At 41.5% G+C, this 24459-nt stretch overlaps 1 protein-coding gene across 8 annotated transcripts in view; it reads left to right on the plus strand.

Annotated features, from left to right (window-relative positions):
• Positions 1-24459, plus strand: part of srrm3 (serine/arginine repetitive matrix 3) — a 156273-nt gene that overhangs the window by 68931 nt on the left and 62883 nt on the right. The window contains exon 1 of one of the 8 annotated variants that reach the window (XM_033045964.1): positions 19272-20150. The exons of the other annotated variants lie outside the window; for them this stretch is intronic. Coding sequence (XP_032901855.1) covers positions 19996-20150 — 155 coding nt within the window. The 5' untranslated portion in view covers positions 19272-19995. Of the gene's footprint in view, positions 1-19271; positions 20151-24459 lie in introns of those variants that run through there. 8 annotated transcript variants of the gene reach the window in all.

The following is a 24459-nucleotide window of genomic DNA, read 5'->3' on the forward strand; positions in this document are numbered from 1 at the left end:
AGTGAAATGCTTTTTGCCATTTTGCAGTACACAAAAGAATACAGACATAACACCAATGAGAGTCTTAAACACAAAGAACATCCCCCCACAATGGCTCCCACCATGAGGGAAGGCACAAAGTCCAGTCCCCAACCCCAGTTTACCCATAGTCGGGCCTATTGAGGCCTCCACAGTTGCCTCTACGGAGGCCCGATGTTCCTGGCCGTTCTCGCCGGGTGGTGGTGCTCCGGCGTCGGGAGAGTCCTCACAGCGGCATGGGAACCCTGGAACGGCCGCCTCCGTACTGGAAGCCGCGGCTTCCAAAGCCGACAAGGCCGCGCCGGATGGAGCTCCACAACTGGCGATCTCGTCGCGAGATCTTAGGCTCCCGGTGTAAAGTTCGGCGCCGCCGCCCACAGCTGTTTGTTCATTTTATTGTCTTGCAGACTTTATGTGCAAACATATTACATTTTATGGTTTTGTGGATTGGGTGAGACTACCTGTGATGCTGCTGCAAACAAGATTTACATTCTACATATACCTCACAGTATTTGTGCATATGACAGTAACTCGACTCGCCTGGGTTCTGTTGAAATATGGAACACATCAGGTTTGAAGGAGTCTTATTCTATGCAGTGCATTGCTATCTCTGGCCTCCTGCTGCATAATATTCATTTGTATGCTGAACTGGATCTCCTAGATGTTTTTTTTTTTTGCCTTCCGCATGGAGTAGTCAGAGAGAATGACGAAGTAGGGCTCCTGTATAATGAACAGAATGAACACTAAAGCAGGTGTACATATACTAGGGCAGACAAAAGGCATAACTCCATTATAAGATGTTATAGGATAGAACCCTGCTCTTCTGCCAAATCCCGCTGCTGTTGGTGTCAGCTGCAATTTGTACACTACATTCTGCATCCTTTCTCACATCCTTTTATGCTGTGCAGGAAAGTGCAAATACCTCATATTGCAGGGAATAGTTCTGCATTAGTCTACCCAATTTAGCTCAAAGCCAAAATGTAATTTGACTCTTGAAAGTACTGCAGCAGTTCAGATGACCTCTTAATGCAAGACTAATCATCAGCATTAACAGAGCATTCTGAGCAATGGCTTCATCTGAAATATTAATCTTTTTGAGGTGAAGATCACTAGCTGAGTTTTTTAGCTCTTGTTGCACGAGTTTAAGCAGCTCCAGTTTTATCATGAGAATTTAACAATTATATTTAATATTGTTTAATATTATTTAATAAATGTTAAATTATCATTTTAGGCGGAAAACATAGAAAGTGCTGTTTTATTGAAATGGTGTTACAATAGGAAGCATTGATGTACGAAGAGGCTTGGGAGCTTACGTACATAGGTCACTGAGGCAAACATACAGTTACAAAAAGCAATTAATCAGGCAAATGGTATGTTGGCTTTCATATCTAGTGGATTTCAGTATATGTGCAAGGATGTCAAATAATCACAGCAGGATCTTGATCAACTGGGCGAGTGGGCTGAGGAATTGTTAATGTAATTTAACTCAGACAAGTGTGATGTGTTGCATTTTGTCAAACCTGGGAAGGATCTTCACAGTGAATGGCAGGGCCCTGGAGAGTGTTGTAGTGCTGAGGGATCTAGCAGCACAGGTGCATAGTTCCCTGAAAGTGACATCACAGGAAGATAGGGTGGTCAGGAAGGCTTTCGGTACATTAGCATCAGTCAGGGTATTGAGTAGAAAAGTTGGGTTTTATGTTGCAGTTGTACAAGACATTGGTGGGGTCATATCGGAAGTATTGTGTTCAGTTTTAGTTACCAGGAAAGTTGCCGTTAAGGTGGTTCAGTTAACTTGAATGCCTAAGAATGAAAGAAGTTGCGCAATTTGATGGACATTGCCTGGTCAATTATGGGTATTGACTTCCATCATTGAAGGACACTACAGGAAGTGCTGCCTCAGGAAGGCAGCTAATACCATCATAGATCCAAACCACCCTGTCCACACTCATCTTATTGCTACTATCACGAAGTGTGTACAGATGCCTGAGAATCGTTACCTCCAGGTTCAAGACCAGCTTCTAATTAATCATGAGGTCCACTGCAAAACCCTAAACTTAACCCTGTCTCAGCGAACGACTATGGACTTTGTATAAGATTGCACCACGCACTTCAGCTTGCACAATTTTGGTCTGGTTACCTCGTATAAATGATAATTTAGTGTATTGTTATTTAACGTGTGTTGTAATTTAGTTGCATTTGTCTGCCTGTAATGATGCAGCAAGTAAAGGTCTCTTTGCGATAACAAGGACATGCAGATGTTGGTTTATACCAAAGATAGATACAAAATGCTGGAGGAACTCAGCATGACAAGCAGCATCCCTGGAGAATATGGGTAGGTAGCATTTTGTTTCAGAACCTTTCTTCAGACAGATTGTAGTGGGGGCAGGTAAGGAAGATGGAAAAGAGGAGAGGGAGGGCAGAGCATGGCTAAATAAGTGTAGGTAAGTGGCTGATATCCAAATATATCTCTGGATACACCATTGCCAAATTGTATTAGCCAGATTGTCACATGATGTCGATTTGTTTCCACCCATGTGGTTAATGTATGCTACCACGGTGGTATTGTCTATCTGTAGTCTAACATGCTGGTGATATGACCCAGTACAATATGACTTTAGGCCATGGAATGCACCCAACATTTCCAGGTAGTTTATGCCCAGTGTGAGTAATAATGATGCCTCCTGAGCAGTCCATCTACCTCCACAGCTGGTGATGGTATTGGTGGCTCCCCACCCAAGTGCACTGGCATCAGTTTGTAGTACCATGGAAGGGTTACTGACAATGATTGGATTGGAACAAAGCCAGATCTATCCACCATTTTAGTTCCATTTTAGCTTTGATTGGTAGTTTCATAGATCTGTCAAAGTGACCTGCATTAATTTTGAGTGCTTGTATTTTTGCTCTCTGTAAGTTTTGGTAATGTAGTGGTCCAAATTGTGTGGCTGGAAAGGCAGCCACCATTTTGCCAATTACTTTTGCTACCAATCTGATGGATGGTTTGCTGATGTCAATGAGGTTATTGCAAGCCTCTATTAAATCTCTAGTCTTTCCCTTAGGCAGAGTCACCGACATGTGAACTGAGTCAATGGTGAACCCCAAATAGTCCATAGTAGTGGAAGGCGTTAGTTTAGATTTAACTGGATGGATAATAAATCCCAGTTTTTCAAATAACTGTTTTGTGGCTGTTACAGTTTGTATGGCCAATTCCAAAGTTTTGCCCACAATGAGTATGTCATCTAAATATGCCATGACCATGTGTTTACATTTCTGTAGAAACGCTAGGGCTGGTTTCAAAATTTTTGTGAACAGCCTGGGGGCTGATGATAATCCATTTGGCAGTGCTTTATACTGGCAGGGTTGTCCCATCCAGTTGAATTTTAAGTAACATATGTGGTCACCTCGTATAGGCACTGAATAGTAAGCATCTTTTAAATCGATGCTGGCCATGAAGTAACCTTTGGAAATTAATTGTTTAGCAGTATTCAATTTTGTCAGATCTATGATGATGCGACAACCACCATCTTTTTTATTTTTGGTAAATATATTGGACACGAATTCTAATGGTTCGTGTTGAGTTTTCTCAATTACACCTTTTACGTAAAGCCGCTCCAGTTCAGCTTGCGCTTTTGATTTTTCTTTATCAGAAAGCACGAACATTCAGTTCGGTATATGTTGAACTGGAGGGCTGTACTTGTGTATAAACTCTATTGTATATCCCTGGATATTGCTTAAGATGTAAGTATCGGTTGTTAACATGCTCCATGCATTCAGAAAAGAGTGTAATCTCCCCCCAACCTCCATGCTCCCTGTATTTTGTAGGGAACCAGACCCACCTACCTCCATAGTTACCAGTGGCAGGTTTACTTCTTTTTTGTAGGTTCTTCGCTGCTGTTGTTGCGCTGGTGTCTGGATTACCGGTTTGGTTGGCGTTGGAGGTCCCCGCATCTTCCAAGAAGGCCGGCCTGGGCCATGGCCTAAAAAGACTCATGTTTTGAGTACCGGGCCTTCGAGCTTTCACCAGTTCTGCTGGTGGGTGCGTAGGGGTGCTGTCTTTGGCTGTAGTGGGTTTTTGTTGGAGTCCCTGTTATTAGTCCCAGGGTTTTTGCTTCCTCATCGAGCTCCACACACCGCTCCATCCGGCTCCAGCGCTCTCGGTCGCTGGCCGCCCGCGGTTGTTCAAAGTCGGACTCCTCTGAGACCACGACCTTGTTTGTTTTGTGTCTAGCCTTACCGCCCGGCCGCGTGGATCTGGCCGGTGCGGAGGCGACATCGGGCACAGCTGATCCCACTATCGGTGATCCGAGTGCCGCTGGCTGCTGCTGGCTGCCCGCTGCTCCGCGGTCCTCCCTCACCAGCTTTGTCACCGCCCTCAGGTGCGGAGGCGACATCGGGCACAGCTGATCCCATTATAGGTAATTCAAGTGCCGCTGGCCGCTGCTAGCCCACCAGCTTTGTCGCAGCCCGTTGGTTTCTCCACCTGTAATCAGCATGGGAAAACACAAAAAGACCGCAGCTCTTACCTGCAGGTCCTGGGTTTAAATTGTCGCTACGGGGGAACGTCGTTCCACCCCGCCTCCTGCCGTTTTCGACTTGTCAAAAGTCGACGGCCCCATTCTTTTTTTTTTATTTTTATTTATTTATTAGAAGTAGACATATTATACAATGTAGTTACATATTATAGTAGAAAAAAAAACTTTTCATATACATCAGTCATACATTATTAAAATTTTCCATTATCAATTACTTCTGCTTCTAGTATTTTTATTTTTTATAGAAAGCGAGAAAAAGAGAGGGTAGAAAGTTACAAATAAAAAAGAAAGCAAAAAAAAAAACACAACAGAAAAACAAGGGAGGTGGAATGGGTTACCTGTGATACATCAATGGAGATAGGTTCGTAGGTTATAAAGTATAGAGTATAGTTTTTCATCTGTTCCTGAGTTCAAGTTTCAGCTGGGTCCTCGTGCTGTGCCAGTCTATCCCTTCAGATAGTTAATGAATGGAGCCCAAATTTTATGGAAAAGATCTTGTTTGTCCATTAAGACAAGTCTAATTCTTTCTAAGTATAGGGTCTCCGACATTTCCGTAATCCACATTTTGATTGTGGGGGTTGTAGGGCCTTTCCAAAATTTTAATATTAATTTTTTTCCGGTTATTATACTGTAATTGAGGAAGTTTCTTTGGTTTGCTGTGAGTGTTAAGCTTTGTTCTGATATTCCAAGTATTATTAATTTTGTGTCTGGGTCCAATTTTGTATTAATAACTTTTGAAGTTATTTCAAAAATATCTGTCCAGAAATGTTTAAGTTTTATACAGTTTGCAAAAGTATGTGTTAAATTAGCCTCTAAATGTAGACATTTATCACAAATAGGAGAGATTTGTGGGAAGATTCTATTTAGTTTTATTTTAGAGAAGTGTAGTCTATGTAAGACCTTGAATTGTATTAAAATATGTCTGGCATTTAATGAACATTGATGTATTTGTTGTAAACTTTCGTCCCACATATCTTTCGTGATAGGATGACCTATTTCAATTTCCCATTTGTATCTATGTAGTTCGGTCGGTGGTACCTCGTTATTTAGTAGGGTGTTATAAATATAAGCTATTAGTTTTTCAGTATTAGGATGCTTGTTCAGACATTCATCAAGAATTTCTGATTCCCTATTCCTGTAAACTTGTGTATTAGATTTAACATAATCTCTAATTTGTAGATATCTGAAAAAATTATTTGAGTGCAATCCATAATTCAGTTGTAACTCTTGAAATGAAAGAAAAGTACCTTTCCCATAAAGATGTCCTATATTTTTGATTCCATGATTTTTCCATTGTGTGAAACCTTTGTCCATAAAGGATGATTTGAACAAAGGATTATTTACAATGGGAAGGCAGAGTGGTATATTATTCAATTTTAAATCTTTTTTTTATTTGTTTCCAAATTCGTATTCCACTATGTATTATGGGGTTTTCTTTATAGGTTTTTTTGTGCTGTTTTGTGGGGGCAAATATGATCGGTCCAATTTCAAAAGGTATACAGTCTTCCTTTTCCATCATTAGCCAATCTGGTTGTTGGTCCATTTCTTCCCACTATCGGTGATCCGAGTGCCACTGGCTGCTGCTGGCTGCCCGCTGCTCCGCGGTCCTCCCTCACCAGCTTTGTCACAGCCCTCAGGTGCGGAGGCGACATCGGGCACAGCTGATCCCATTATAGGTAATTCAAGTGCCGCTGGCCGCTGCTAGCCCACCAGCTTTGTCGCAGCCCGTTGGTTTCTCCACCTGTAATCAGCATGGGAAAACACAAAAAGACCGCAGCTCTTACCTGCAGGTCCTGGGTTTAAATTGTCGCTACGGGGGAACGTCGTTCCACCCCGCCTCCTGCCGTTTTCGACTTGTCAAAAGTCGACGGCCCCATTCTGAATAGTCTCCCGCCCGGCCGTGGTGTTCTGGCCGGCGCGGGACCAAAAGTCGGCACAGCTGATCCCTTACGGGGCTTGTGCCTTCAGCTGCTGCTGGCTCCCGCAACTTCGCGGTCCTCCCCAGCCAGCTTCACTCGCAGCACTTGTGGACACTATTTTGTCCAGCTTCCCCCCCTGTGTAAAAACAGCGCGGGGACAAAAACTACCGCAGAGTAAATCACTTACCTGCAGGTCGCGGTTTCAAACTTACCGCTGTGGGGGAACGCTCCACCCCGCCTGTCGTTTCGCAAGCGTGAAAGCGATATGACACGCATGCGTCCTGGCGGGCTTCTTCACGTAGTCACACACGTGACTCCAAAGTAAAATATGAGGTGCTCTTCCTCCAGTGTGTGTGTGGCCTCACTTTGGCAATGGAGGAAGCCCTAAACAGAAAGGTCAGTATGGGGATAGGGAGGAGAGTTAAAATAGTTAACATCCTGGAGATTCTGTAGGCATTGGTGGACCAAGCGCAAGTGTTCGGCAAAGCGGTCACCAAGTCTACGCTTGATCTCGCCAATGTACAGGAGCCCACATTTGGAACATCAAGTGCAGTAAATGTGGTTAGAGGAGGTGCATGTGAAGCTCTGTCTCAACTGGAAGGACTGCAGGGGTCCCTAAATGGAGGTGAAGGAGGAGGTTTAAGGATAGGTGTTACATCTCTTGCAGTTGTAGAGGAAAGTACCCGAGGAGTGTGTGGTTTGGGAGCGAAGGAATGAGTGAACCAAAGAAATGTTGAGGGAGCGGTCTTTGCAGAAAGTTGAAAAGGGTGGAGATGGGAAGATGTGACTAGTGGTGGGATCACGTTGGAGGTGACGGAAATGTCACAGGATGATGTGTTGGATGCAGAGTCTGGTGGGGTGGAAGGAACTCTATCCTTATTGCGTCTAGGGGGAGAGGGAGTGAGAGCAGAACTAAGGACAGAGAAGAGACGCAGATGAGGGATCCATTAATAAATGTTGTATTGGTCGCAGTGAATGTGACAATTAAACATTCTTCACTCTTTTGATTAATGTAGTACCTTCCACATTAGCAGATCAAATTACAGGTGCAATATTTATTTTTAAATATAATCAGATCAAGGTCATTAGTCATTCATGGAACCAGTTTCAGGTAGTTAGATCTGTGCAAGAAAATTACATTAACATCAGTAGATCATTAACCTAAATGGCAATGGGAGTCATAGCACTTTATGTAGATTAATTGCATTCCCTCCTCTGTTCTCCAACTTCCAAACTCAACTGCGGCCCCTGCAGTCATTGCTCAGACAGCACGCATTTCATCAAAATCAAACAGATAAATGACAATGCGATTCAGTACCAATCCTGAGAGGTTTGACTATTAAGAAGCTTTCCCTAAGTCAACTTTACATTCAAAGCCTGAAAGTTTGAGACTTAGATGTTCATTTATTCAGTTCCAGGATAGAAAAGTTGTGCCGTTGAGATTTAGTAAAAAAATATTCAGTTCAAACCAGAGGTGAGTAAATTTGCATACAGATCCAGATCGGAATTTTAGCAGAATTAAACAACCCAAATGCACTAACACTAAATCTACAAAAAATAGATTTTCAACCTTACCACACTGGAAAGCATCTGAAGTTATATTAACTCACAGTACTGGCAAGTGTTTAAGATGCCGTTTCCCCATTAGATTTTATTTTTGAAAGGACCACTACTCAAACCACATTGTGTTGGAAAGAACTGCAGATACTGGTTTAAATCAAAGATAGACACTAAATGCTGGATTAACTCAGGGGGACACGCAGCATCTCTGGAGAGAAGAATGTCACCCATTCCTTCTCTTCAGAGATGCTGCCTGTCCCGCTGAGTTACTCCAGCATTTTGTGTCTATCTTCGACTCAAACTACATTCTTTATATCTCACTGAGATGTCGGATCCCATGATTTAAAATATAACTTTACCCATATGGGTTACTGTCATAGTCACTCTCAGCGTCTTAGCCTCAGGAGCCTTCCAGGCTAATACTTTTGATCTCCGTCAGTTGCCGTATCATTTGCTACAATAAGTCACGAGTCGAGAATCAGGAGTTTTTAATTGCCATATGGAACAATGATATTCAGCAGCTTAACAGACCAATGACACAATACACATAGATAATACATAATAACAAAAACAATCTTAATTAATAACACCAGTTCTTGTACCAAAATAATCCCAAAGTCCTTAGTGCAACAATAGTTCATTGGTTAGTGTTGTGTAGTGTTCAAGAGCTTGATGGTTGTTGGGAAGAAGCTATTCCTGAACTTGATGATCATGGTTTTCATGCTCCTGTCCCTTCTTCTGGACAGAAAGGAATGCAATGAAAGTGTGGCCATGTGCTGTGGGTCTTTAATGAGGCTGCTGACTTTTTGAGGCATCGCCTCCTATAGATCCCTTCTATGTGGGGTATTCAATACCAATGATGAACTGGGCAGTGTCCACCACCTTTTGTAATCTCCTTCCTTCCTAGATGTTCAAGTTACTGAACCATGCCATGATATAACCAATTAATATACACTCTACTGTGCACCTATAGATATTGAAGAGAATGTTCGTTGTCACACCGAATCACCTCAGTTTTCTAAGGAAAGCCAATGGGCTTTCTTTATGATTGCATCAATGTGTTGGGCATAGGACAGACCTTCAAAGGCATGTACATCCAGAAAGTTGAAATTGTTCACTCTCTCCACAGCCAACCCATCAATGAAGACAGGTTCATGTTGAGGGTAGTCGAGGCCAGTTCATTGGCTATATTTAAGAGGGAGTTAGATGTGGCCCTTGTGGCTAAAGGGATCAGGGATATGGAGAGAAGGCAGGTACAGGATACTGAGTTGGATGATCAGCCATGATCATATTGAATGGCGGTGCAGGCTCGAAGGGCCGAATGGCCTATTCCTGCACCTATTTTCTATGTTTCTATGAATATATTTTGCAGTTTCAAAGTAAGGTGTTGGCAATTCAGAACTAAAATATGAATATTTTTTTCAGTGAAAACAGAGACCAACATTTATTGAAGTTAGTGCAGGGATGTGGCACAGTTTTAAAAGACTAGCCATGATTTTACTGTGACAGAGCAGGCAAGTAAAGAGATACACATGGTTGCTTCAGTTTCTCATTCTATCAGGCAAAAGACCTGGTTGGTGGGTTGCAACTGACCTGAAGCTGAACATTTTGTCAGCGTTCACACCCAACCCTACCCAAATCTGATGCATGGCCTGTCTCTGCCAGGCTCAGATTGGGTAGCCAAGCTCTGCATCAATGCAAATAATGTCAGTGTCAATATCCATAAATGCAATGGATGGTGGGATTAATCATTTTCACATTCAGCCTGTGCTGTGAAGGAACAGGAAAAGAAGCAAAAGATATTTTAAAAGCATGCTCTTTAATGTGATTTTTTTTTTCATGGAAGGCCAGTTGACTAGTAAATCTGTTTTAGTAGCTCGTAATCAAGCTCTATGATTTGCAAAATTGGTAAAGTGCAGCCGCAAATGGTGCATAAGTGCATCTCATTTCACTTTGTCAGCAGAGAAGGAAAGGAAACGGTTTGTTACTCCAGTATAATTTAGATTGGAAAATCGATGCTTGAAGTTGAAATAATCCCAAATCTACCAATTGATGTGCCTTTCCTGCTGAGTTCCGCTAGAGTAGAAACTGACCTCAATTAATATGGCAGGAAGATCTAACAGAGACAATGAAAAATGATGGATTTTTTTTTTCTGCCTGAACTCTCTGTTTTATCTCTTGGAACTTGCATCCACTTGAATTCATATTCAGCCTTGTGAAATCTAATATTTCATTATATGTTTGTTTAACTAAGTCACTGTGTAACATCATTTTTGATTCATCTTCTTGTTGCATCTGGTCAAGTAGACCACATTTATAAATCCAAGATATGGAAACATAAGTCATGCTAGCTCCAAAATACATCCTACACTTCTCTCTCCCTCAACATAACCCTGTAATGCAGCAATTGTTTTCTTTCTTCTGGCCAATTTCTTAGGCAGTTCTAAAAAAGTAGCCTGTGTCCCAACTGTCCCAATCTAACTGGTGGAATCTGGCACTCTCATAACATAGGGGTGGCATGGTGGCATAGTGGTAGAGCTACTGCCTTACAGCGCCAGGGACCTGGGTTCGATCCTGACTGATCGTGCTTGGCTGTATGGAGTTTGTACGTTCTCCACGTGACCTGCTTGGGTCTTCTTCGAGATCTTTGGTTTCCTCCTGCACTCCAAAGACGTAGAGGTTTGTAGGTTAATTGGCTTGGCATAAATGTAAAATTGTCCTTAGTGTGTGTAGGATAGTGTAAATGTGCGGGGATTGCTGATCAGAGTGGACAGTGGGCCGAGGGGAACTGTTTCTGCGCTGTATCTCTAAACTAAACACTTACCAGTAATAACTATCAGGATGAGTATTTGAAACACCAAGGCTTAGAAGGATATGGACCAAGTGCTGGTAAGTGGGACTAGTAAAGATGGGTACTTGATAATTGGCATGGGCATGATGGGCTGAAGGCCCTGTCTCTGTACTATATGGCACCATACCTCTATAACTGATGGAGGATCCATATTTCAATTGAGATGTTAAGTCGAGGTTTCACTTGCCCCCTCAGGTGATGATCATGAGGGTTTTTTTGATAAAGAACGGGGAAGGTCACAGCTCTTTATCAAGAGCTGGATGTTTTTAAGGCAGAGATTGACAGATTCTTGATTCGTAAGGTAGCAATGTTACAAAATTTTGAGATTTTAAAAATCAAGTCTGTAACTTATCCCATCAGATAAAGCATAAAAATAAGTTTAATTTGACACCTAATTCACTTTCATATCTCAAGTATTTAAAAAGTTATGGCCATTTTCATACTGGGAAATGAGCATCTTGTTCCCTATTGACTTTCTATGGACATAACAAAAAAGCTGTGATCGTGAACAGTCAAAAGCCCATAACTTTCTTAAAAATTAAGAGAACTGAATGAAATTTTCAGTTATCATAGATTGAAGCATTCTGAAACAAATATAAAATAATCTTACTTGGATGACCTGAAATTAAAGCATATAATTAGTTAGTTACCTAATTGTAGCTAATTTCAGACTTCAATGACTAGATCTAAACACCTATCCATTTCTTAATAAATGATTAACATTTTTAAATAGCCTAAATGTCCAAATAATATTCACAAATAATTCACAATAAAACATGATTTTTAAATCTCATTTACATTAATTTATAGGCCAAATGGAAGGAATTTAGTGTTCAATTGCTGTAAATAAATGCCCATTTAAATCAGCTTTCCAGTGGGTCCCTGTGGAACGCGCTGGTTTAGAACGTTCACATTGCGGTAGATTTGTGCCTCAAATGCCGAGAAAAATACTGCGCGATATAATGGGCCCAAATTGAGCTACTCGCAATATTAAATTTTGTATAAAAGGATCTTTAGAAGCCCTTTTGAATGTAAAAATATACAACCTACCTTCTGCTATTTTCTTTATGAGACCCTGCGGTTGCTGACGGTCGCGGGTTTAAAGATTGATTTTTAAACTACTATAACTATTATTCAAGGCCTTTAAACCTAATAATAGCTTTTGCGACGGGGTCTATCAGCGATTTTTCGTTAATAATTAACTAGGCTGAACATTTTCGATTGGAACAGCTTAGAGAAAATCGCGTTTTAAACCCGCCCCCTCTAAACGGCGCCAAAATCGCGCACAACCTCAGCGGCAGATATTCAGCGACGCTTCAGGTAGGCTTTGCAACATACCTACGTAAGGGTTTCAGGGGTTATGGGAGAAGGCAGGAGGATGTGGTTGAGAGGTAAAGATAGATCAGCCATGATTAAATGGCAGAGTAGGTCACATGGTCATAAGAGATAGGTGCAGTATTGGGCCATTCAGCCCATCAAGACTACTCCGCCATTCAATCATGGCTGATCTATCTCTCCCTCCTAATCCCATTCTCCTGCCTTCTCCCCATAACCTCTGATGCCTGTGCTAATCAAGGATTAGTTGAGAATGGTCAATCGAGAATGATCTCTTGATGGGCCGAATGGCCTATTTCAGCTCCTAGAACTTATGAAGTTATGAACCTGGCAGAGAGAATATAATGAAGAAAAATGTGAAGTCATTGTAGGAAAAAAAACAGAATATTTTTAAATGTTGACAAATTGGGAAATGTTGATGTTCAACGGGGGTGAGATGTCCGTGTATGAGAGTGTTTGTGTAAAGTTTTGGTCTCATTAATTTATAAATGAAACACTTGCTCTAGGGGTATTTCAACAAAGTTTCACAAGAATGGAATGGAATGAAATACTTTATTGTCACATGCGACAAGGCACAGTGAAATTCTCTATGTGAATGGTCTCTATGGTAGGGGGTAAGTCATAAGTAAATGTATTGTGAAGATCTGTATTTTCTAGAGTTTAAAAGAATAAGAAGTGTTGAATCTTTCAAAATTCTTACAGATTCAGATTCAGATTCAACTTTAATTGTCATTGTCAGTGTACAGTACAGGCCCCACAGGGTTGATGATAGGAGAATGTTTCCCCTGCCTGAGAAGTCTGGAACTGGGGATTACACTCTTCTGAGTCTAGAACTGGGGATTACAATGTCAAAATAAAAAATAGGTTCTCGAGGATTTAGTCATGAAAACCTATTTCAAGTGGAGGGTGATGTATTTTTGGATTTCTCTATCCTTGAGGCTCTGGTGAGAGCGACTGATTTCATTCAAAACAAATATCAAAAGGTTTTCTGGTTATTAAAGAAATCAAGGGATATATGAATAATCCAGGAACATGGAGCTGGATAGAAAATCAACCATGCTCTGAAGAAGAGTCTCGACCTGAAACACCATCTATTCCTTCTCTCCAGAGATGCTGCCTGTCCTGCTGAGTTACTCCAGCATTTTGTGTCTATGTTCTTGATAAAGGCAGAGCAAGCTCAAAGTGGCAGGTAGCTTTTCCATGCTCTTCATTCTTTTTTCCTTATGATATGTTCGTCTGCTTCTCTCATTCTCTGCTCTTCTTAAATCACCTATTTACAGTACTGTCATCCTCCTCAACTTCTCCCATTTATGTTTTCCCCATTTACTGTTTTTAAGATTTATATCTTCATAATGCCCACCAAACGTTTCCCTTTATTAAAGTTATCTCCATTTCTTGTATTTTGCATTCTCTTCCCCCCAGTTTTCCATTTACTGGTAACTTCTGTCAATTGGCTCATTTGAACCATTTTTTTTAATTCTCCCAGTTACTGCTTCTTGCCACCCTCTCTTGCATCTCCTCAAGACTGCTCCCTCTTCAGATAGATTAAGAGGTATACATATTTTCCAATTGGGTAAACAAGCCCACTGTGAATCTACTGCTAACTGTGATTGATTGTGTGACAAGGTTCAAAATAACCAGCTCCCGAACTGGCCGCATCAGACCGCATCAGTGTCTTAGCCCTTGAAATGTAGGTTGAATTTCTCTTGTAATAAAAAGAAACTGCAGATGTTGTTTTATACCAAAGATTGACAGAAAATGTTGGAGTAACTCAGTGGGTCAGGCAGCATCTGGAGAAAGTGGATAGGCGACCCTTCATGACCTTAAACGTCACCGATCCATTTTCTGCAGCGATGTTGCCTGACTCACTGTGTTATTCCAGAATGTTGAGCCTATGGTTGAATTTATCTTTTTCAATTGGGATGAAACAGGGGAATGGTTACCAATAACATAACAGATTTCATTTAGTCTTGGTATGAATCCCACAAAAATGGTAATTTAAATACTTCATGCAATTCTGTAGGTACAAGACAAGCAAAACAATTTTTCTGAAACAAATTTATGAGCAGACACGTTTCTCTGAAAACCTGCCATCATTATTGCATGAGGTTTTTTTTAGCAATCTGCACAGCCAAGTCCCTTGTACAATTAAGGTCCAGAAGCTTTAATTTACACATTCTATCCCTTGGAGGAGACAAAACAATCAGGTGGCACTAATACATTAAAATGCAAATTTGATAGATTTATTTTCAAAATTATTATCCTGCTCTGTAGTATCTGATTAATTTGAGACACATGTAGTAAGTCTCTTATACTTAGGGGGACAGAACCAGAGACTGTAGATATTTGGTTCCCACCATCTGGCCTCATATATGTGTGCTTTGAAATAATTGATAACAATTGATTTTTAGAATCACTCAACAGCACCGACTTCTTTTGGTGTATGTGACCGTCAAAGTGGAAAAAGACACAGTAGATGACCTTCTGAGCTACTAAATCCAATGAATTTCTTTAATGTTTCCTCTGTTCAAAGGTCAGACAGAATAAACTGTGTGAAGGGGTCATGTGTTTTGATAGACAGTGTGTTAATACAGTATTGGTGATGTTAGCAAGAATGGTGCCACATTTGGTAAAAATGTTTTGGACAGAATTAGTGTGTTATTGCAGTTTTGGTGATGCTAGCAAGAATGGCGCCACATTTGGTAATTTATGGCAGACTGCTGATGCCAAATTTGGTGATGAGCAGCAATGTGTTTTAATGCACAAGAATCCACTGTTTAGCGATAGCCTTATGAAAGGGAATTTGTGTTTAACAAATCATTAGAGTCCTTTGTGAAAATATAGACCAGAATGGATAGAAGGGAACCAGTGAATGTAATTTATATGGATATTCAATGGGCATTAGGAGCAGTGCCACAAAAAAGGTTATCTACCGAAGATATTATCTCATGGTGCTAAAAGTAATTTATTGGCGTTGTTAGAGAATTGTCATTTATAGGTTGACAACTTGTAACCAGTGGGATCCCACAGGCATCAGTGATATGACTGCAGCTGGTTGCAAAATACGTTAGTGATTTAGAGGAAGAAAATGAATGCGCTGTAGCCAAATTTGCAGATGAAATAAAAGAGGAGGGAGAAGGCAAGGGGTGAGGAGGACACAGATATTTGCAGCAAGATAAAAATTGGAAAATGCTGGAAACACTCAGCAGATCAGGCAGAATTTGTGGTGAGTTAATGTATATGCCGGAGACCCTTTGTCAGTGGGAGAAAGAAGTTAAAGTTGTAGAGTGAGTGGGGGGAGATAGTTAGATCACATTTTCCATTCCCTCTAAATGTTATGATGATTGTGATCACTGGTGCCATAATTGATAAGATGGAACAGTTCATTAGTGCCAGTTTTGTGTGAAGTGCAGCAGTGTATTCATGTCATGTTTGATAATGTGTAATAGTGCATTAATGTTAAGTTTGGGGATATGTACCACTATCCTGATACCTATTTTGTTGACATGTCACAATGTAGTTATGGTAGCTTTGAGGATGGCCTCATTGCAGCTTTAGTGATGGGGAGCAACATGCTGACATCAAGTTTGGTGATGTGTAGCAGTGTGCTGATGCCAACTTTGATAATGCATGGCAGTGCATTGATTCTTGTATTGATAATGTGCACCAGTATGTCAGTGCCGGGTTTGATGATGTGTAGCTGTCTGCTAGTGCCTGCTTTTATGATAAGTAGCTATATATTCCTACCACTGTTTTATGATATGTATGTTAATTATTGCTCAGTTTTGGTGATGTGTAGTAATGAAGCTATACCAGCTTTGTTAGGTATAGCTTTGTACTCATTCTAGATTCAGTATACACCTGGTAGTGTATGGATGCCAGGTTTGAAAATGTATAGGTAAGTGCTGATGCCAGCGTTGCTGTTGTGTAGCAGTGTATTGTTGCCGGGTTTGGTAATAGGTACCAGACTGCTGGCACCAGGTTTAATGAAGTGCAATTGTGCATTGATGCCAGATCTGGTTTTGTGCGGCTATGTGCTGAACCCAGTTTTGGTGGTGCTTATCAATATGTTGATAGCACGTTTGGTGATAATAAGCAACAGAATCCTGTCAGGTTGGGGATCCGAGACAGTGTATTGGTGCCAGATTGGTGCTATATAGCAGTGCATTTACACCAGTTTTCATAGTGTGTAGCAGAATTGTGATGCCATGTTTGATAAGGATTAGCAGAGCACTATGTATTGTTTAATAATGCAGGACAATGCATTGAATGCCTGGCTGGTGTTGTGTAATAATGATCTGCTGCCTTTTCTAGTGAGGTGCATAAGTATACTTATGCAAGGCTAATTAATATGTGACAGAGTATTGATGTGTTGCAGTGCCTCAATGGCAGATTCAGTAAAGTGCAGCAGTGCGTTCATGCCATGTTTGATAATGTAGAGCAATGTGTTGATGTGTTGGGTTGTGTTGAGGAAGATTGGTGGCAGGTGTGGTCGTATATAGTAGACTGCTGGTGCCATATTTTCTTGAGTTTAGCAATGTATTAATGCCATATTTAATGGTATATTTATGCCAGATTTCAAATGCTAACTCAGATCATGTAAGGCTAATTTAATTTCAAAACAAAGTGCAGGTACATTGACGCATGGATCTGGTAGGTTCAAATATGTCTTTTATCACATCCATCTCAGCTTAAGATCAAAAAAATAGCCTTATTTCTAATATTGGCTAAGTTAAAGAATTATAATATTGAGACTTTCAGAAAGTCTCAATAATTCTTTTATGACCAGTAATAAATTCTTTATAAACATTGCAGGTTTCTGGATTTTTTAATGAAGTCATGCCAGACATGAGCTAAAAATAAAGTTTATACAGCAGCAATTTTGCTGCGAAATCAAAGGAAGAAACATTCCCTTCACTGAGAGGAACTGAATAAAAGATGCTTCAAAATAGCAAGTTTACATGGTCCATGTAATTGAGTACGGATTGATCTTGCAGCAATAGGTACAGAAATCCGTTCTCCTCACATCTATTGTCACAATTTCTTAATTTATCTTTTTATGTAGGAAGTGGCTCATAGAGCGATGTCTACCTGTTTGAAGTCTGATTTAAATTAGAGGGAAAGATGGTCTGATGCAATGTAATGGATCCATTAGCGTGTGTGCCATTTTTAAATTGGTGGTTATAACCTTTAAGATTGTTTCTTGTTTGTGGAGAGAAGAGTGCCACAAATATATTGCATCATTTCTGTGTCTTGGTGGCAGTTTATCAATGAATCATTGCATTTTAAAGCTACATTACATCACTACATACAGGTCTTGTGTTCCATGCAGTTTATTATCAACAGTTCAGCTGAAGATAAGTCGTGAAATTCATTTGTAAACACTCCTCTGGGCTCCTATCCCACAGTTTCACTGGAATTCACACATAACCATTGATATGATAGCTAAAGGCCTGGAAATTATTTCTCATGGCTCCATGTTTATGTGCATTACCAAATGAATCTTATAAAAATCCCAATTGCTGAATGTGATTGGTACTTACTTGTGAATTGCAAAACTAGACAAATTGTTGCCAGGTCCCCTGTTTTGTTTTAATCATTTTTGGGGGGATAGGTGGATATCACTGGCAAAGCCAATGTCTACTGTCCATCCCTACCTGCAGTTGAGAACATGGTGGTGAGCAACTTTCTTGAACTCCAGCAGTTCTGGTTGTAAAGGTGTTAACACAATGCATTTGGGTAGGTTATTGTCAGACTTAGATCCACAGATAATGAAGGACTGAGCCGGTTGCTGTGTAATTTAGAGAGAAACTCGCAGGTACCTGTAGTGGTGTTCCATAGTACCTATTTTTTCCCTTATTGTTGCTAGGGATTGCAGACTGGGAAAATGCTGTCAAAGTATCCTTGGCAAGGGACTGCAGTGTAATTTGTTGATGATACAAAGCTATGATGTACAAATGCTGTAAATAATGACTGCTCATGGTCGAACATAGGGTCTCAGTTGGATGCTCTTCACACTGAATGGTGTAAAGTTTCTTAAGCATTGTTGGAGTTGCACTTATTCAGGCAGTGTATAGTGTTTTAGCACCTTTGTGATTTGTGCCTTGTAGATGTTAGAAAGACACCAGATATTGGAGATCTTGTTGCTCACCACAAAATCCCCAACTTCAGATTTGCCTTTAGGACCACAGTTTTTTTAAGTTGCTAGTCCAATTGTTCCTTGTCAATGTTGCCAATAGTGGATGTTACAGAATAAAGGGATCTGAATGTGCCTGAAGCACACATGTTAGAATGCAGGTACATACAGTGAGTGACCAGGCAGGCAAATTAAACATTATCCTTTATTGCAAAGAGGATGGAGTGTGAATACAGGGAATCTTAGTGCAACCATACAAGATGTTAGTGAGGTTATACCTGGAGTATAGATGCAATATTGGAGGGATTTATTTGTAGCAGACACAAGTCAGAGAAGATTCTACAGGTTGATTTGTGGGAAGAAGAGGTTAACTTATGAGGAAAGGTTGAAAGGGCTCATTTAAATTTGTGAACTGGAGAGTATCATCTAAAATATATAATATTCTGAGAGAGTTTAACAGAATAGAAGCCAAGAGGATGTCTCTCTCATGGGGGAATCTAGAGATGGTGGGTATAGTTTCAGAATACAAGGCCATCCATAATTGACATCATGGGAAGAAGGTGGGAATGAACAAAGTGCTTGACTATTTTTAAACACAATTCTACCCATGGATTTGACGTGGGTTGTGCGCCATGTTTATTTGTGACTGCTGTAAGCAGTTGTTTGACCTGGGAGCTCCAATTTATGTTGTGAAGGTTTCAAACATGAGTTTCGTGATGCATATCCGACTCTGGGAAAACATGAGAACAGTAATGTGGATCCTTACTAAATGGTGGAATTTCATCTGAAAATTATTACAGTACTGTGTTATATTTATAGTGGTTTGCTTAGTGTAATAAAAGCACTATGTGATTCACTTCTCAGAGAAGCAAATAGTTTAGGGAAAAGTAGTAGCTCAGGATAACATCATTTAAAATCAATTCACTTTGCAGAAACACATATTTACACTTGCTTCAAAGCGTATGATGCCCGATCAAATAATTCCCACCGGCACATTGTACCGTTACACATAACATCGTAGGCATTGTAGACGGAATCCTTGAACATTATTGACTGAATCCTGCGTCTCGGGAAATCCGGGATCCTGGTTTTCTGAGGAGCCAGTTATTGAGGATTTTTACCTTGCAGTTCACATTGAAACGCTGCTGTCTTCAAGAATATTGAAAGGCTACACTGCACAAAATTCCGAACTATTTAATTGCCTTTATACTTTATGATGGATTTTTGAAGTTCTGTAAATAAATGCTGCCTTGAAGTTGAGGATGCAGCATTTGCTTGGATGTTTTAATCGGGGAAGGGAGGAAAAGGGAAATTCTGGACATTTCTCTGACAAGGCAATAGAATAAATCCCTCAGTGGCAAGCCCTGGGGATCATGGCTGAGGGTTCTTATTGTGGTCTTGCAGCCAGTGTTGTGAAAAGGTGTGCAGTGTAAAGTCGACAGCGCTGCGAACGCTGCCTGTACTACGTGCTGCACAAGCAAGAACATGTCAGGCACCGTTACAACCACACCGTGAGAGCATAGACAGAGCTGAGGAGGATCTGCTTCACCCTCTTCATTCAACTGGCAGGCACTCCTCGAGCATCCATTTTTTTAATCTGTGTGTCTGCTCACGGTTCATGTGCCAGCAGCACATAAATGATGCAAAATGTGTTCGGACATGACAAGGGCAAAATGCAATGAGAAGCAGCTCTTTGAGCAGTTTTGGAGAGGAGCGTTGCAAACAGTGGCCACCCCAAGGCCTCAGAGTATGCCATTGGAAAACATTGATTCCAGAAAGCCTGTCAGCTCATATGAAAGCAGGTTAGTGGCGTATGGCATGTTTCATTGTTTAACGACAGACACCTCGCCATACCTGAGAATGCTACCCTATTTTCTAAATTGATGTCTAAGTGCAAAGGTGACTTTACACTGTGAATAATTAAAATTTTGTGGTTGATGCTCATTTTTCTTGTATGTAAAATGGATGCTTTCCCCCCCCCCCCCCCAATGCTCCGCTGTCCATTTCGCTACAGCGCTACCTAGAGCATCCTTATCCCGAGTCAGTTTTGCCATATCGGGAAACACCACTGTAATTTTGTTCAATATTATGAACAAAATTAAATTGATATTTGCATCGCTGAATTACCTTTGCTGAGCGTTGTGAAAACATTACCGCAGGTGGGATGTTTTACCATTGAACGATATGGAAAAGCCTATCTTGACCTCCGTGTGTCAGAGACAGGTATTAGGAAGCTTGAGAATAGGCCCATTTCCCACTGTGGCACACATTGTCCAAAGTAATAGCAGCGAGAGAAACGGACTTAGAGCAACAAGTGTGTCCTGGGACCCTGTGTTGCCCACAGTCTGAAAAATAAACTGCGAAAACCGACACAAAGTGCTGTAGTAACTCAGCGGGTCCGGCAGCATCTCTGGAGAACATGGATAGGTGACGTTACGGGTCGGGATCCTTCTTCTGAATTCACCTCATCATATATTCTCCAGAGACGCTGTCTGACCCGACGAGTTACTCCAGCACTCTGTGCCTTTTGGGGTAAACCAGCATCTCCAGCATCTGCAGTTCTTTGTTTCTACAGTAAACAGAGAAATGTATTTCAATGAATGTCAAGTGGTATCTATCAATCACAGTAGGATGTTGTAAAACTGGTGTCATTTCTTGGTCCATGCAGGGTAGTCGGTATGAATTTCATATTTTCACATGCACATTGGGCCTCTGAATGTTTCACTGTAATTGATCATAGGTTTGCAATATTTTTTATAATCGATGTATTAATTACCGCATTGATGAACCTCGGTCATCGCTGTCATGTTATTGTGGAATCGGACGTGACTATTACAATAAGTGGAAAGTCTGTGAGGCATTCAGTAACTACATTTGTGAAAATAATAATTAAACAGCCCACGCATGTATATATTTATCTCATTAAATGCACCCTTTAATCACTTGTAAAGCAACATCATCTATTTCTCTCCCATAACATTCCCTGTTACAAAATGAGGTGAAAGTGATTTAAAACCCTTAATTGGACTATTGGACTATATTGGCTTAAGCAAGTCAAGTAAACACTATCCCCTGCAAAGACACTATCCCCTGTTCTCAATTTATCTGCTGCAAACGCTCCCTAAATGAGGCTTTCCATTCTAGAACATTCCCCCCCGCTGCTGTCATAGATTAATTCCTTACCCGCATCTCCTCTGTGCCCTGCAGTTCTGTTCTCACTTCCCCAATCCAGATGGAACAAGGATAGAGCTCCCTTGGACTCCGTCTCTCACCCCACCAGCCGTCGCATCCAACATCTCATCCTCCGACATTTCCGCCATCTCCAATGTTATCCCACCACCAGTTTCATCTTCCCATTCCCACCCCTTTCCACCTTCTGCAGAAAATGCTCCCTTCACATCTCCTTGGCTCATTCATCCTTTCCCACCCAAACCATCCTGTCACCAGGTACTTTCCCCTGCACCATAAGAGATGTAACACTTGTCCCTTTAGTTCCTCCCTCACCTCAGGGACTAGCGCACTTTCCAGGTGAGACAGTGGTTCATGAGCACCTCGTCTAACCTCATCTATTGCATACGGTGTTCCCGATATGGTCTCCTGTACATTGGCAAGACCAAGTGTAGAGTCGGCAACCGTTTTGCCGAACACTTGCATTCAGTCCGCCAAGACCTTGGGGATCTCCAATTTGCTAACCATTTTAACTCCTCTCCCAATTTCCATTCCTAGAGTGAGGCCACATCCAAACTGGAGGAACAGTGGCATGGCGGTAGAGTTGCTGCCCTACAGCTCCAGAGACTCAGGTTCAACCCTGACTACAGGTGCTGTCTGTATGGAGTTTGCACATTCTCCCTGTAACTACATGGGTTCTCTGTGTGAATCAGCACCTGCAGTTTCTCGTATCCCCTTTTAAGAATGCATTTCCAACTTGCAAACAATTTGGGTTACGAACAGTTTTTGGGAACAGAATTGGCTGAGAAGCTCTTCATGTAGTTCTGATGTTGGGAAAGGTGGCCTGATGAAACCAAATGTTATTCATTCCAAAATAGGAGCATAGATGCATTACTATTGTCCATGGTTCTAAAGGAAGCTTAAAAAAAAGCTAACTTGGGCCTCTAATCCTTCTTATCTCGGTTGGTGCCAGCTAGTGGTAGATGGGGAAATTGAAAGTAGAGGATGGCATCCTTGCAAGAGTCAGGATGAGAGGAGGTGCAGTCAGATACCTGTGGGAATGAGTGGGTTTATAATAGATGTCAGTTGAAAGTGAGTCCCCTGTGATGGAGACGGAGATCGAGCAAGGGGTGACAGGTTGTCAGAGATAGTCCAAGTGAATTTGAGGGCCGGGTGAAAGTTAGTGGTAAAGTTGATGAAATCAACGAGTTCTGCATGGGTCCAGGAGGCAGCCCTGATGCAGTTGTAGCGGAGAAAGAATTGGGGGATGGTGCCAGCGTACATTTGAAACAAGGTCTATTCAATGTAACTAATAAAAAGGCAGGCGTAGCTGGGCCCCACATGTGTCCCCTTGGCTATATCTATGATTTGAAGAAAGTAAGAGGAGTTAAAAAAACAGTTGTTGAGGGTGAGGATGTTCCACCAGGAGGAGGAGTGTTGTTAGAGGGGAACTGAGAGGATCTCTGTTCAAGGAGGAATGGGAGAGCTCCTGATACCTTTCTGGTTGGGAGTGAAGGTGTGAAGGGACTGAACATCCATGTTAAAGATGAGGCGATGGGGGCCTAGGAATTGAACGTTGTTGAAGAGCATGCAAAGCATGTCAGATGTAGATCGAAATGGACTCGACAAGGGAGGACAAGATAGAATCAAGTTATTTGAAGATGAGTTTAGTGGGGCATGAGCAAAGAGAAACAATCGGTCTGCCAGTTCTATCATGAACTTGAGGGACTGAATTAACTATTGATGATAGACACAAAATGCTGGAGTAACTCAGCGGGACAGGCCGCATCTCTGGAGAGAAGGAATGGGTGGCGTTTCGGGTCGAGACCCTGCCACAACCCCTGCCACTTTTCTCCCATTTTCTCTCCTCATCTTCTTTGTTCTACTCCTCTGCTTTCCATCTCTCCTTCTCCTTCCTCTATCTTCTTTCTGTCCCTTCGAGTTTCCAATCTGTGTTTATCATTTTCAAAGACAGTGCAGGCCTTACTGAGATGGCCATATGCTTGCAGAATTAATCGGAGGTAGCATCTGAGAACTGGCTTCAAATGTCCTAAGAAGGCGAAATGTCTCATAAAAATGCAACCCCTTTCAGTTGCAGTGTTTAGTGTATGGATCCATTTCTCCTATGCGTATCTCCTTGATGGGTATAGCATCAGTTGTCTTCTCTTTTGCCAACCATTTTCATTCTGAGTACTATAACTACCAACTCTTATGAGCACTGTCGTAAAATACATTCAAAGGTTCTTAATTATCATACATACCAAGGTACAGAGAAAATCCTTTTTTGCACACAGTTCAGTAAATTATTGTCATAAATAAATACTATTCCAGTTTAATTCCAAGGTGTATAGAAATAACCCACTGAGACCAAATGAACGAGTCACAGTCCAAGCTGCAGATGGCCATAAAGGCTTGTTGCATCTGCCGCCTGCATCAGGAGTGTCCAGCAAACTATCGTCCATCTCCTCACCCAGCCACCGTTCAGTCTTTGTGCTCTGGGAGTGCCTCCCGTAGACAACTGGAAGATAAGAGCCCTGTGTAGGAAGGAATTGCTGATGCTGGTTTATACTGAAAATAGACACAAAATGCTGGAGTAACACAGCAGGCCAGGCAGCATCTCTGGAAAAATGGAAAAGGTGACGTTTCGGTTCTTGACCCTTCTTCAGACTCCGATTAGACCCCTCGTTCTTCCTACCGGCCTTCTGTTCTTGCGTTTGCTGTCGAAAGAACAAAACCTGCATGACTTCCTCCACCTTTCTCCCTGGTTCTTTGGCCCTCAGAGAAGAGCAGGGGCCAGGCTCATTGGTTTCCCTCTCCAGGTGGGTTCCCCAGTTCCACGGCAGGTGAGCTAGACCTGCTGCCGGGTATGGCCACGGTCCGACAGCCCCTTCTGCTGTGTGGCCTTGGGCACCATATCTGAGGAAGAATGTTCTAGCTCTGGAG

The sequence above is a fragment of the Amblyraja radiata genome, chromosome 28, assembly GCF_010909765.2.
Source record: "Amblyraja radiata isolate CabotCenter1 chromosome 28, sAmbRad1.1.pri, whole genome shotgun sequence".
NCBI lineage: Eukaryota > Metazoa > Chordata > Chondrichthyes > Rajiformes > Rajidae > Amblyraja > Amblyraja radiata.